This window comes from Callospermophilus lateralis, unplaced genomic scaffold (assembly GCF_048772815.1).
Source record: "Callospermophilus lateralis isolate mCalLat2 unplaced genomic scaffold, mCalLat2.hap1 Scaffold_52, whole genome shotgun sequence".
Classification (NCBI taxonomy): Eukaryota; Metazoa; Chordata; class Mammalia; order Rodentia; family Sciuridae; genus Callospermophilus; species Callospermophilus lateralis.
Window position 1 is genome coordinate 1 of NW_027514454.1, and position 14,387 is coordinate 14,387.

The window sequence follows — 14,387 nt, forward strand, 5'->3', positions numbered from 1 at the left end:
TTTAGTTCATATTAATTGCCTGTGATAAAAAGTTAACATTGGGGGAAAATGGGTAAGAGAAATATAGGAACTGTTGGAATTATTTTTTTCTTGTAAGACTAATGATAGAACTGTTATGTCTTATTGATATGTGGTTCCCTTAAGCAGTGGGAGGGAGGGAAAGAAAGGGAGCAAGGGAGTAGGAATGATGTGGAATGAGTTAGACATCATTACCCTAAGTATATGTATGAAGACATGAATGATGTGAAAATACTTTGTGCACAATCAGTGACTTGAAAAATTGTGTCTATATGTGTAATATGAAATCAACTGCATTCTGCCATTGTATATAACAAATTAGAATAAATAAATAATTTAATTAAAAAGACTAATTATAGTTTGAATTAAGTTAAAGTTTAAAAATGATGACTGGGGATGTGGCTCAAGCGGTAGCGCGCTCGCCTGGCATGCATGGGGCACTAGGTTCAATCCCCAACACCACATAAAAATAAAAAATAAAAATATTATATCCACCTAAAAACTAAAAAAATAAATAAATTAAAAAAAAAATGATGAAACATTCACTACTGGCAAAGTAGAGATTATATTTTGGTATAATCTGCATAAAAATGTTAGCAGTAGTTACCAAAGCCTTTAAAATAAGGTTCACATGATTAAATTATTCTACATTCAAGGATTCATGATAAGGAAATGAAAGTGTAATGGAAAATTATTTATAATAGCAGAAACATTAAAACCTATATATCCAATAATAGAGGAGTGGTAAAATAAATTGATGGATAATCATGCAGTTATTAACATCAAGATTTTGAGAAATAATCAATGATATGATCCAAGTAGAATGTTCCGTAAAAAGTGAAATACATATTGACATATACAACATGATCCGGATATATTCTTCTCTCTTTTCTAAACTTTCCTCACAAAATACATATTATTTTATAACAAAATTTGAAGTATTTTGTTTATAAATTGAGGGCTGATCAAGTTTAAGAATTTTGCTTTGTTACTAGCTTTCCAATTGACACAGGACTGTTAAGAAGTTATAGAAATAAGTTATTACTGTAACACAAATAACATCTAGAATTTAGTATCAAAAAGGCAGATATGGATATTTGAGCCTTAAAATGTAGTTTAAAAAAATTAATAATGTCATACTGAACTATAACTAAGCAAAATTTTACTTCAATTTAAATATTTTTTCTAAATATATGCACTTTAAGAATTGAAAATTTTATTTTCTAAAATAGTTCTTTTAACATAAGTATAATAAAGTTAATGCTGTTAAACATTTTTCTAGAAGAAAACTCTGGTTAATTATCACAATTTCAGAGAGCAGGCAATCCACTAAACAACAATAACTAATTAAAATAATTCTCCAATTGAGAATTTTTAATGTATTATAAAAACAGTCCAGAAAAATGTCATATACAATAATAAGAGTAGAACAAGCACTTTACTGGCATTCAGAAGATTTGCATTTTTATTTAACTATGTAACCTTGGGCAATTCACTTCTGAACTTCAAGTTATTTATCTTCTGAAAAATAACGGCCACAATTATGTTTATATGTAATTGCTCGTCATAGTAAATATATCAAGTAGTCATCACAAGAGAACTAATAAAGCCCTTCCTGGTTGAGGAAGGTTCCCAATACAGCACCATTCGTTTTGGATGGAGCCAAAATTAGAATCCTGGTCTGACCCTTAAGCGTATCATACTAACTTTATAAGTAATAATATATTCCATCCCTGCCTACCTGAAAGAGATGATGAAATACAAAGACAGTTCATGGAAAAAGTAAACATACACACATATAAAACATGACATAAAATGGGAAACTATTAATCAATTTATTAAAACCAATGGCTTCCAAAATACAGGGAGAAAATTCCTTAAATAGGACTCTCAATTCATTCTAGAATATACCTCTATCATTCTTAACTTTATGGAGATCTCTGGGGGTTCTTAAAAATCTATTATTTCCAGGCCCCACCCAGACCAACTGGCAAAACTGTTGTTGGTTTATTTTTTTTTTAAACCCAAGAATTGGGAACCACCAATTGAAGTACTTTGACTTTAAAACTAGGCCTACAAAAACACAACAGTCCAAGTCAAACAAATCTCTAGTTTTTAGCTTTGTAACATGAAAGATACCACCTGGCTTTGTTACTTTTTCCCCCAAGTTATGTTTGAAATATTTTTACTTATAAACTTCATTAAATAATTGAGTTTTCGCTTTCTCTTTTTCCCCCTAAATGCCAAACAGCTATGACAATCATGAGAACACCATTAAGTTAATTTGATTCTAACTAACTGCAAATAATTTTTACATTCTGGGTAGCCTTCCACCTCACTTCAAGAAATAGTAGGATGCTGTCAAGATCAGAGTGGCAGATGTTAAGTTTTCCAAAATTCTAATTTTTACTTGAAAGTTCAAATTTTACCATAATCAAGAAATACTACTATCAGTCATTTTCCTTGAGATGGCAAGTACACTGTGTTCAATTTTGAGGAAGTGATTGCCAACTACCCAAAATTAAAGAACCGTGCCTGGCAGATATATACTAAAGTGGCCACCACAATTCCCACCTCCTGTTAATCATATCCTGTGTGATTCCCTCCCTTTGTGTTGGACCTCTGACTTGCTTCTAACCAGTAGAATACAGCAAAAGTAATAGGATAAACATGATTTTCTATTCGTAATTACATTACTTCAGACTCTAATGACATTTTGCTAAGGATTCTCTCTTAATACCTTTGAGAAAGCAAGTAGCCAACCTGGGAAGACCCGTCTGACAAAGAATGAACCAAAAAACAGTCAGATACTGACTCAGTTTGCCAACCTGTAAGGAAATGAATGCTACAAACAACCATGTGAACTTGAAGCAGATACTTCCCCCACAAAGCTTCAGATAAGACTGCAACTTCAGGAACCACATACTGAAAGCGGCCTTGTGAGACCCTAAAGCAGAGGAGCCAGCTAAACCATCATCTGACCCACAGTAATATTCCATAAGACTGTGAGATAATGCATGTGTTGTTTTAAGTACATACATGTGTGATAATGTTGATACAAAAAATAAATAAATAATACACCATGGTTTGTCAGTCATTGTTTCAAGTAAAAATGGTGTTCTAATTTTTGTTGTAATTAATCTTGAAATTTTATTCCTTTACAATTGCCAAAAAATAAAGATAAACAATAAAAAGAGCACAATAAGGAAGTCTCGAGTCATACAATGTACACAAATGGGCATATATTTTTCAAATTAAATCCATTATTATATTTCTTATAAAGAATTATTTATTAGTTCTTAGGAATTACCTGAAAAATGTAGTCCTGGTCAAAAGGAAAGAAAAGCTCAGATGCAGAGAATTTCTGAAGTGTGAAAGATACAATATACTTAGTTGTATAAGTACAAGATTACAGTCCCTGAACAAAGGACTGCAATCTTGTGCAAAGGACCTATAGTTTCCTCTACTAAAAGTTATCCTTTACCAGTAAAACCATCAACAGCTGCTTGAAGATAGGGTAGGAACCACTCAAACTTGATTAGGCACATTGTAGGAAAAATTTGAGCCCAGGTTTGTGTATCTATACACAGAATGGGACTGATTATCTATGTTTGTTGTAATGATTCCCTTTCTGCATTTTTGGAATACTATTCCTAAGTATAGGATGCTCTATCTCCAAATCACTTGAAATGGAGGACTTGTGTAAAGATATGGGAAGGGACCAGCAAGAACAACAGAAACGTAGGAGCACAATACCATCTATTATGTGTAAAACTGTATACCCAGGGAATAGAATGAAATGTCAAAGAAATTTACTGGTACACAGGGAAGACAACCAAAAACAAAAAAAAAAAAACAGCCTTCTTCTATCCATGTGTTATCCAGTAAAACTCTATGCCTGTAGCCATTAAATTACCAGGTAAGGGTTCCATATACCATGCCATAAATAAGGAAAGAAAATTTAGACTAAAAAGAATATAAGACAATAAGAAAAAGATAACTCTTTTGATTCTGGGCTTAAGGAATGAGAATTTCCGAAGATATAAGTAAAACAAACTCAAACTTTCAAATTTCCATACCCCAATTCCATTTATAGTCTAGGTAAGGCATGACCAATATTGAAAGGTAATTAAAATGAAGCAGAAAAATAACTGTTGGTTTCGAAATCCAAAAGGACATGACCTGGAAACTCACCTGGATTCCTACCCCTTAGACCATCTGGTGCCATCTATCGATTTCATGAAACTTTCAATGAAGGGCTCTGAAAAGGACTCGGCACACTGCTTGAACTGTTAGGCTTAGAAAAGAGCTAATTCTTCTGTAAGAATCTACAGTCTTTTAACAAAAGGATTATATATAATTTGGGATTAGTAATATCAAGGGAAAAAACATTCCAGTATGATGGATTAAGCAGATGTCTTACACATAGTCTCCGCCTTATGGGAGAAAACAGGGGAGGCTCATAATGGTCATCTTTTTCAGGTTTAATGAGATGAGAAAAAAACCTATATGCCCTACATAGGGATCACTTACATTATAAAGCTATTATTAAATATTTAGTTCAAGAATAAATTTAAAAATGTCTATTTAGATAAAATGTTCTATTTTTTAAAAAACAGATAGTGTAGCTCATAATTCAATCACACAAACAACAAACTTCAGACACAGAAGTACTTTATGTATACTATTTCATCATGCAAAATATTTTAAAAGACAAATATTAATGGGTAGAGTTTAAAAATTAATAACATTAATGTTTCATACTTAAACTGGTGTTAATAGATCTTAGTAGTTTCATCAAGGAAATGAGTATAACTGGAATTTTTATTGTGAATATTCAGTAGGTGACTAATATGAATACTACTGGTACAGTTTGGTGCCAGTGCTTTGATTCCCACTTAAGGCATAAGTAGCTTACTCACACCATTGCTTCAACATCATCAATGCAAATGTCAACATAGTAGAAAAGGCAAAATTAGTATCTTCAACTACGATGACAATATCATTGATTTCCAAACCCAGAGAGAGTTTTAGTGAACCCCAGAGGACTTCAAAGACTATCCATTGAGAACTGTTAGAACTAGGCAATGCTTCCAATTTTTAGAAAGCAAAAATTTATATACAATGTATAGTTATGTGTGTGTACCCACACATAAAAGATGGTTTAGCCTACAATGAAATCTCAGATCTTCACCAGCTGTGTGATCTTGAGTGAATCATTTAATCTCTATAAGCCTAAGTTTTCTCAACTATAAAATGGGGATAATAACAGCACATACTTCCTAGGGATGCTTAAGAATTAAATAAGATTAATTTATGCATAGCACTTAGCATAAATCCTTATGTATATTAATAGCTCAATAGATGATAACTATTACTATTAAGTATTACTTTTTATTAAGATTTTAAAACTAAACCAAGAAGGTATGTTTTTAGAATAAAAAGCTATGATGGTCTCTCAGTAATTTTCCCTATTAAGAACACCTGACCCAGTTTGTGATCTTATATATTTTGCCATTATGCAATATTCATTATTAATATTTTAACTCAAATTTTGATACATAGTTTTCAACATTATATCTATTCAACTTAAGCATATTACCTGACTTATTAATAGGCTGGGGACATAGTGCCTGCAATTATTACTTTGGGTACTATTTTAAGCTATTATAAAAATGGTGAGATTTTCTTATGATTTTGCTCCTACTGGATAACTACCTGTGACAGTCCAGAATTTTAACTGAGTACTGCTGATACTGATTACTAATATCAAACATAACCCTGGGCTGACTATGTAATTTCAAAAACACTTACAGGTTTAGAAAAAAGCTGAACAATAACATAGCTATCTGAAGATCTAGATTCAGGATGAAAATTTACTGGCGAGGCAGCCACTGGATTTGATGTTGGGTTCGTATAGTGTTGACTTGTAGGCTTGAATGCAGCAGTAATACCTGTATTTTAAAATTACACAATATATTGAAAATGTTTCTATTAATTTTGTCAAAATACTTTATTTTAAAATTAAAATAGTACAATAATACTGTACCTTGACTGAGTATGCCATTCTTTATTCCCCTTGAATATGAGCTGGGGTTAACTCTGTTCAAAATATCTAAAAAATTATATTAATTTTAAAATATGTACTAAGAAAATAGAAATCACAAATTGAAAACAAACAGGTTACTAGAAAGAATATGTAAATTATCACTAATTTAAGAATACAGTTAATTTTAAACACATACATCTTTAGCTTCCAAAGAAACAAAAGAAACAAGATTATTACCCTTAACTATTTTAAAGAGTAAGCAAAACTGTTCTCATTAAAACTCAAGATCCAAAAGCCAGAAGAAAAAGGATGACAAATCTGATTATACACAAATCAAAACTTTCTGCAAGACATAGTACACACATTCAACAGCAGTCTAACACACAAAAAGAGTCTACATTTTGAAGTGTTCTAAAATGTATTTATATACAATCTATATCTTTCTTTGAATGGTGACAAGGTTGTACAGAAACTTGAGACTCATTCACACTTTTAAGCATTGCCATAGTAAGTTAAGAAAACAGTAATATGCAGGGCACATTACATTCTTTGATAAATTCTCCTGGTTTAAAACAAATGTATAAATAAAATCAGAAAGGATCTATTTTCTCCTTCTACTTGAAATCTATGTTATTTCTCTATACTTCAGACATCTCAGAGTAGATATCTTAGCAAGTATTGGTATCTTTACTCTAACAATATAACAATGCCCAGCCCAATTACTGTATATGAAAGCTAGTAATCCATAGAGGCTATTCTGCCAAAAAGTTAAAAGGATTTAAGTGTGCTAACTGCTACATCATCAAAGTACAGTTGCTATAGGTGATGTCCCTCTTTTTCATGAATATAAGTTGCTGAAAAATGGATATGGTCAGAATCTACAACCCATCGAGGACTTAAGCCAGAGACTCTGAATCATTCACTGCCTATATACAGTTTTAGCCATGTATGAATGACAATGCAATGAGGCCTAGATGTGAGAACTTTCATCTGATACTAATATACACTTAGTATATTCCAAAATTTTAATCTAAGCATTCCAAATCCTTCCTTATGTAACTGCTAAATGAGAAAAGACAGAAATAAACAGATAAACAGTTCACTCAGATAAACAGTTTCACTAGAAGTCATTTCCAATCTCAGAAGACCTCCAATGCAACAAGCCAATCTAAGCCTACCTCTTTCTCACACATCTGATATTTAACCTTTGGCTTCCTTCTAGTCTCCAATCACATCCCCATTTTGATTCTCAAGTTCTTACTGGCCTCCCCCTCATCTCTCATCCCTAACTCCTTACAGTAGAATAAATACACTGAGTCCCATAACACATTCACAAGTTTTCCATTAAAAATAATATCTTATAAAATTTGGCTTTAGTAAAAGTAAATGCTTACTGGAAATTGCTGGTTTTGAACTCGATATCTCTCCAACAAAGATGGGCTCATCATCATCATCATCCTCAACTTCTTTTACTTTCTTCTGCCATGGTTCCAGTTCTTCTTCTTCACATTCCATAAAGAGTTCTGCCATTTTTAAATTATCTAATTTTCAAAAGGAGAGAAGTAACCTTATTTTCAAAAAGAAAAATAAAAACATTTTGCAGAGTGAGTACCAGGGATTGAACTAGCGGGCACTAGACCACTGAGCCATATCCCAATCCTATTTTATATTTTATTTAGAGACAGGGTCTCATTGAGTTGCTTAACACCTCGATTTTGCTGAGATTGGCTTTAAACTTGTGATCCTCCTGTCTCGGCCTCCCAAGCTGCTGAGATTGCTGGGATTAGAGGCTTGCACCACCATGCCTGGCAGTAAAAACATTCTTGTAATACCTGATATTGAAGATCTACTTTAACAATTCTAATAGCAATTTCTGAATTGATATTCGTAGTCAGTACCCTGTAATAACAGTAAGAAATTCAGATCTCACTAGGATAAAAAGTAGTACAATTAAGATAGATTAAAAGGTAGAAAGGAAGACAGAAAATGAAAGATATTAGTTATTTACCATAGATAGAAAACTTAGAGATAATAAAATCCAAAGTGAGCTTCAGTAGTACACCTAGATAAACATATTCTATCTAATCATTATCTTTCTAAAGAGATATTAACCATGGGTAGACTAAGACTAAGAAATAACAGGTAGGAAACAAACGAGAATTACTACCAAATTCAGGAACGTTAGGCACAGAGCAAAGCAGAGATAGGTGCTAAACTAAAATACAGGAAATGAGGGAGGCTTATACCAGCCAGGTTATATTACATTTTCTCACCTGAAGAAACTGATCAAAGCAATACATACAGTAAATACTACTTCTCAGAAATTATGACCAAGTATACTGAGCTCCTAAAAAGCACTTAGATATGGGTGGAACACCAATAGCACCAGGATTTTAGGAAAACCTTCTATCCACAAAAGAAATAAAAATTTCCAGGGTTCTGACAATATCTTTAATACATCATTTTTAAAAGGTAATTTTATTATACTAAAATAATATCATTTCTACTTTTAACTCAAAATTCAAGCAATATTCTACCATAAAACTGAAAGATACCAACTGAAATTATGCTCTGGAGACAGCATACAAAGCAAATATTTCAACAAATTAGATGCCATTCTTTTATAAATATATAGAAAAGTATGTCACAAAACATTCGCTGGTCTAATATTTAAATGTTTAGTAATCTACCTATCAAAGGCCTTCCTATTTCTTCAAATGTCATCGACATCACAAACTGACCCCTTTCTTTTATAATTGTACTATTTTACTAGTTAGATAAGAGTTCTTTAAGTTTTTCAACTCAGATCATTAAAAATACAAAAATCTATATCACTTCTGCACAGAGTACCTTACTTTTATAGTCTATATCATTCCAGTCTACAACATAAAAAGGACATGGACTTGAATCAAATTGAATGGTTCAAATCTTCACTGCCTTGTAATTGTATGACTGAAGAAATTACTTGAAGCTATTTATGATATCTACCTAATTTTATATACATTCAAAAAAATGGAAAACACCATGTAAAACATCCATTTTCAACTAGAAACTCAACCAATTAATTGCCTGTTTGCACTAATCCTTGGTTCAATTATAACTTCCTCAATAAACCATTATATTTTTATTTTCCTTTGAATTTTGAACTATATTGACAGTCAATATCATTCAATTCAAATGTTAAAACACATGATCTCAAACTACTCTCTTTCTTCATGTCTTAATTTTACATAGCCACAGTCAAACTTAATTCACTGAGAATACATTTCCCCCAGAACATTAGATAATCAACATACCCACAGCATGAGATAACGTATAGATAAGGTAAAGTAAGATAGTACCTAATTTTGAAATATTAGGAAAGATCCACTGTGAACTGATAATAAAAGTACTATTTATTTCCAGCTGATATATGTAATGGGTTAAATTGTGTTTTCTCAAAAGCCATATGCTAAATTCCTAACCCTCACTACCTCAGACTTTGGCTATATTTATAGATAGACCTTTAGAAATAATTATGTTAAAATAAGGTCACTAGGGACTGGGTGATAGCTCAGTGGTAGAGCACATGCCTTGCATGCATGAGGCACTAGGTTTGAGCCTGAGCACAACATATAAATAAGTAAATAAATAAATAAATAAATAATTTTTTTTTAAAAAGGTCACGTGGGTGGCAATAAAATCCATATAACTGGTGTCTTTTAACAGAAGTGAAAATTGGGATGCAGGCATATCACAGAGAGAGGACCATGTGAAAACCTAATGAGAACATGGCTATCTACAAGCCCAAGAGAGAAGCCTGGCCCTCCCCTTGTGGCCCTCTGAAGAAACCAACCCTACCAACAAGTTAATCTTGGCTTTTTAGCCTCAAAAATTATGAGAAAACAAACTTCCATCCTATAAACCACCTAGTCTGTGGTACTTTGTTGTGGCAGCCCTAGAGAACTGATAAGAGTAATCAAAGATCTTCCTTGTTCTTTCTCACAGGACTCTGCCATTGTTAAAATATCCAGAATACACTGCAGAGAGAAATGTTAAGGTCACATAGCACTTTTTTAATGTTTTCTAGAAATATTTTTTGTCTATGCATAGAAGAAACACATGAATATACTAAATTGATATTTATCTCTGTTAACAAAAAGAATAAAGTTCACTTCTACTTTACTTTTTTATATGAACATTTGCTACTCCAACAATTTTAAGTTTTTAAGAAAAAGTCCTCCACCTTCTCTTGAAGCAGTTAATCAAAAGCCATACACACTGTCATCTGTTGTGGCCACAACACTTACCTTTTGGTTGAAAAGGGTTTTCGCCCATCAAGTTGCAGAGCTAATTTTCTGTAAATTGTCACCTAAGTACTGATACATGAGATCAGTCAATTTTATGAATCACTTTAAGGAAGACTAAATATAAAAACATGGGACTTGGGATTAAGAAATTATTGGGGAGAATTTTGATCTTAAAACTCACCATGTGACTCCAAACAAGGCAGCAAGTTATTTCTGTTTTCCCTCCTGTAAAATAAAGATATATTATCATTAGGGTGGGGTAATTAAACTACAATAAACACTTTTTTCCTATAAAAAGCTCAATTTTTAAGTTGGATATGTTTGATATATACATAATTCATATAAGTGATTCATCCCTAAATAAACCCAATTAAATAAACAAAATGGTGGTTGAAGTAAGCACTTAATAATTGAATAAATACAATGAATTACTAAATAAAAACAATTTTAAACAATATTCTTTCATAAAAACTAGTAATCAATCACCTCATGATGTATTGTTTTAGTAAATCTGACTTTTCAAATGCCAATTGGCATTCATCTTTATTACCTACTTTTCACATTTCAGAAATGTAATAATTTCTGTAAGAAAACAAAAGTTAAAATAAATTCTAGTTTATTATTCTATTTTTTTTAGCAACAGAAAAGGAACAAAAACTTGGTTGGATACATTTCATCATAGACTGATACATTCAAAATATAACTACTGAGATCCACCCACACTGGCCTCTGCCGCACAGGGCCCAGGCATGCAGGGCCCAGGTGCACAGCCCTTTCCCAGAGGGGCAGACACTCACCATAGCCTAGCCTCTGGTGCAGGACCACCCTGTCTGACCAGTCGACTACTGAGGAGCGCAGATCCAGCCCAGACTGCCACTCCAGCACACTGGGTTCATGCTCTGACTAGGTCGGGTTCATCCCTCCCCCAGCGGGGCAGACATCTCCAGAGCCTTGCTTTGGCACAAGACCACCTCTTCCTACCAGCAGACTACCACAGGAGGTCAAGCCCAGTGGCCCAGATCCACCCACACCAGCTTCTGCAGGGCCCAGATCCAGAATGCAGTAGCATCCATTGGGGGTCTGAAAGCCCAACATCAAGGTGAGGTACAGACAATCTGCACAGGTACCACAAGAATATAGAGAAGAAACTGTAATGTCTCAGATCCACACTGCAAGAAAGGAAGACACATAGACAACATGAAAAAACAAGAGAGTAAAGTGCCCCAAACAAGACAGGACACTACAATAACAGAACGTATGAACAGTGAAGTTGATGAAATGTCATAGAAGGAGTTCAGAAGGTTCATAATCAAAATGATTTGTGAATTAAAGAATGACCTAAATGAGCAAATACAAGCACAAATTGATAACTCCAACAAAGAAATAAGAGAGCAAATACAGGTAGCAAAAGATTACTTCAAAATAGAGACTCTGAAAAAAAAACAGTCAGAAATCCTTCAAATGAAGGATAGCTTAAGTCAAATAAAAAACTCAATAGAAAGCATAACCACCAGACTAGATCACTTGGAAGAAAGAATGTCAGATAATGAAGACAAAGTATACAATCTGGAAAATAAAGTTGACCACACAGTAAAGAAAGTTAGAAACCATGAACAGAACATCCAAGAATTATGGGACAGCATCAAAAGAACAAATTTAAGAGTTATTGAGATAGAGAAAGTCACAGAGTTTCAAGCCAAAGGAAAGCACAATCTCTTGAATGAGATAATATCAGAAAATTTCCCAAGCATGAAGAACAAATTGGAAAACCAAATACAAGAGGCTTACAGGACACCAAATGTACAAAATTACAACAGATATACACCAAGGCACATCATAATGAAAATGCCTAACATACAAAAAAAATAAGGATAGAATATTAAAAGCCACAAGAGAGAGGAATCAGATCACATATAGGGAGAGACCAATTCGTTATCTCAGCAGATTTTTCAACCCAGACCTTCCAAGCCAGGAGATTGTGGAACAACAAATACCAAGCTCTGAAAGAAAATAGATGCCAACCAAGAATCTTATATCAGCAAAACTAAGCTTTAGATTCAATGATGAAATAAAAACCTTCCATGATAAAAAAAAAAGAATTTACAACTAGAAAGCCTACACTACAGAGCATCTTCAGCAAAATAGTCAAAGAAGGGGAAATATTGATGAAAATCAGCAGAGGGAGGGATTACACTAAAGGAAAATCTCATCAAAGAGAAACCAAGTCATGTTAAATATCAGAAATAAACAAAAATGGCTGGGAATACAAATCATGTCTCAATAATAATGTTAATGGCCTAAACTCACCAATCAAAAGAAATAGACTAGCAGATTGGACCAAAAAAAAAGACCCAACAATATGCTGCCTCCAAGAGACTCATAGAAAAAGACATTCACAGACTGAGGTTATGGGTTGGGAAAAAGCATACCACTCAATGGACTGCAGAAGCAAGCAGGGGTTTCTATCATCATTTCAAATAAAGTAGACTTCAAACTAAAGTCAATCAAAAAGGATAAAGAAGGACACTACATTCTGCTCAAGAGAACCATACACCAACAAGAGTTAACAATTATAAATATATATGCCCCGAACAATGGAGCAGCTATGTTCATCAAACAAACTTTTCTCAAGTTCAAGAGTCAAATAGACCACAACACAATAATTTTGGGTGACCTTAACACACCTCTTTTATCACTAGATAGATCTTCTAAACAAAAGCCGAACAAAGAAACTATAGAACTCAATAATATAATCAAAAACTTAGACTTAACTGAGTTAAGAATATTCCAACCTTCAATGAGAGAATATACTTTCTTCTCAGCAGCACATGGATTCTTCTCTAAAATAGATCATATACTATGCCACAAAGCAACTCTTATCAAATATAAAAAAGTAGAGATACTACCCTGCATTCTATCAGATCATAATAGAATAAAATTAGAAATCAATGCTAAAATAAGAAATAAAATACACTCTAACACCTGGATACTAAATAATATGCTACTGAATGATCAATGGGTTACAGAAGACATCAAGGAGGAGATTAAAGAGTTTTTAGAGGTACCCAGATAGAATATATCAAAATTTCTGGGACACTATGAAAGCAGTTCTAAGAGGAAAGTTCACTGCATGGAGTTCATTCCTTAAAAGAAGAAAAAGTCAACAAATAAATTACTTACCACTATATATCAAAACCCTAGAAAAAGAACAAAAAATCAACACCAAAAGCAGCAGACAACAGGAAATAATTAGAATCAGAGCTGAAATCAATGAAATTGAAACAAAAAAAAAAAATTGAAAAAACTGACAGAACAAAAAGTTTGTTCTTTGAAAAAATAAATAAAATTGACAGACCCTTAGGCATGCTAATAAAGAGAAGGAGAGAGAAAACTCAAATCACTAACATACCTGATGAAAAAGGAAATATCACAATAGACACTACGGAAATACAGAAAATAATTAGAAATTATTTTGAAAATGTATACTCCAGTAAAATAGAAAATATCGAAGGCATCGACAAATTTCTAGAGTCATATAATTTGCCCAAATTTAAGTAGGATGATATACACAATTAAACAGATCAATTTCAAGTGACGAAATAGCAGATGCCATCAAAAGTCTACCATCCAAGAAAAGGCCAGGACTGGATGGATTCACAGCCGAGTTCTACAAGACCTTTAAAGAAGAACTAATACAAATAGTCTCCAATTTATTTCAGGAAATAGAAATTGCTGATGATATGATTCTATACCTGGAACACTCTAACTAGTTTTCTAGTTTTCCACCAGGAAACTCCTAGAACTAGTAAATGAATTCAGCAAAATAGCAAGGTATAAAATCAACACCCATAAATCAAAGGAATTTCTGTATATCAGTGAGAAATCCTCAGAAAGGGAAATGAGAACAACTACCCCCTTCTCGATAGCCTCAAAACTAAATAAATAAATACATAAATAAAATACTTGGGAATCAACTTAATGAAAATGATGAAAGAACTATATAATGAAAATTACAGAACTCTAAAGAAAGA

At 32.9% G+C, this 14,387-nt stretch overlaps 1 protein-coding gene across 1 annotated transcript; it reads right to left on the reverse strand.

Moving 5' to 3' along the window:
* Positions 1-5,808: 5,808 nt before the first annotated feature.
* Positions 5,809-10,384, reverse strand: LOC143387240 (zinc finger protein 280D-like). The gene is made up of 4 exons (XM_076841799.1): positions 10,357-10,384; positions 7,462-7,608; positions 6,068-6,133; positions 5,809-5,972 (listed from the first exon to the last, which is right to left on the reverse strand). The coding sequence occupies exons 1-4, from the start codon at positions 10,382-10,384 to the stop codon at positions 5,809-5,811; spliced, it is 405 nt and encodes a 134-aa protein (XP_076697914.1).
* Between the last annotated feature and the right edge of the window lie 4,003 nt (positions 10,385-14,387).

What these genes read in the sequence shown, in the direction of transcription:
- LOC143387240 (XM_076841799.1), bottom strand. Translation starts at nt 10,384, where the DNA reads ATGGGCGAAAACCCTTTTCAACCAAAAG. An exon ending in TTCAAAACCAGCAATTTCCA is followed by an intron (nt 6,134 to 7,461) that starts GTAAGCATTTAC and finishes ATAATTTTTTAG; the next exon opens with ATATTTTGAACAGAGTTAAC. An exon ending in GAATGGCATACTCAGTCAAG is followed by an intron (nt 5,973 to 6,067) that starts GTACAGTATTAT and finishes TTTAAAATACAG; the next exon opens with GTATTACTGCTGCATTCAAG.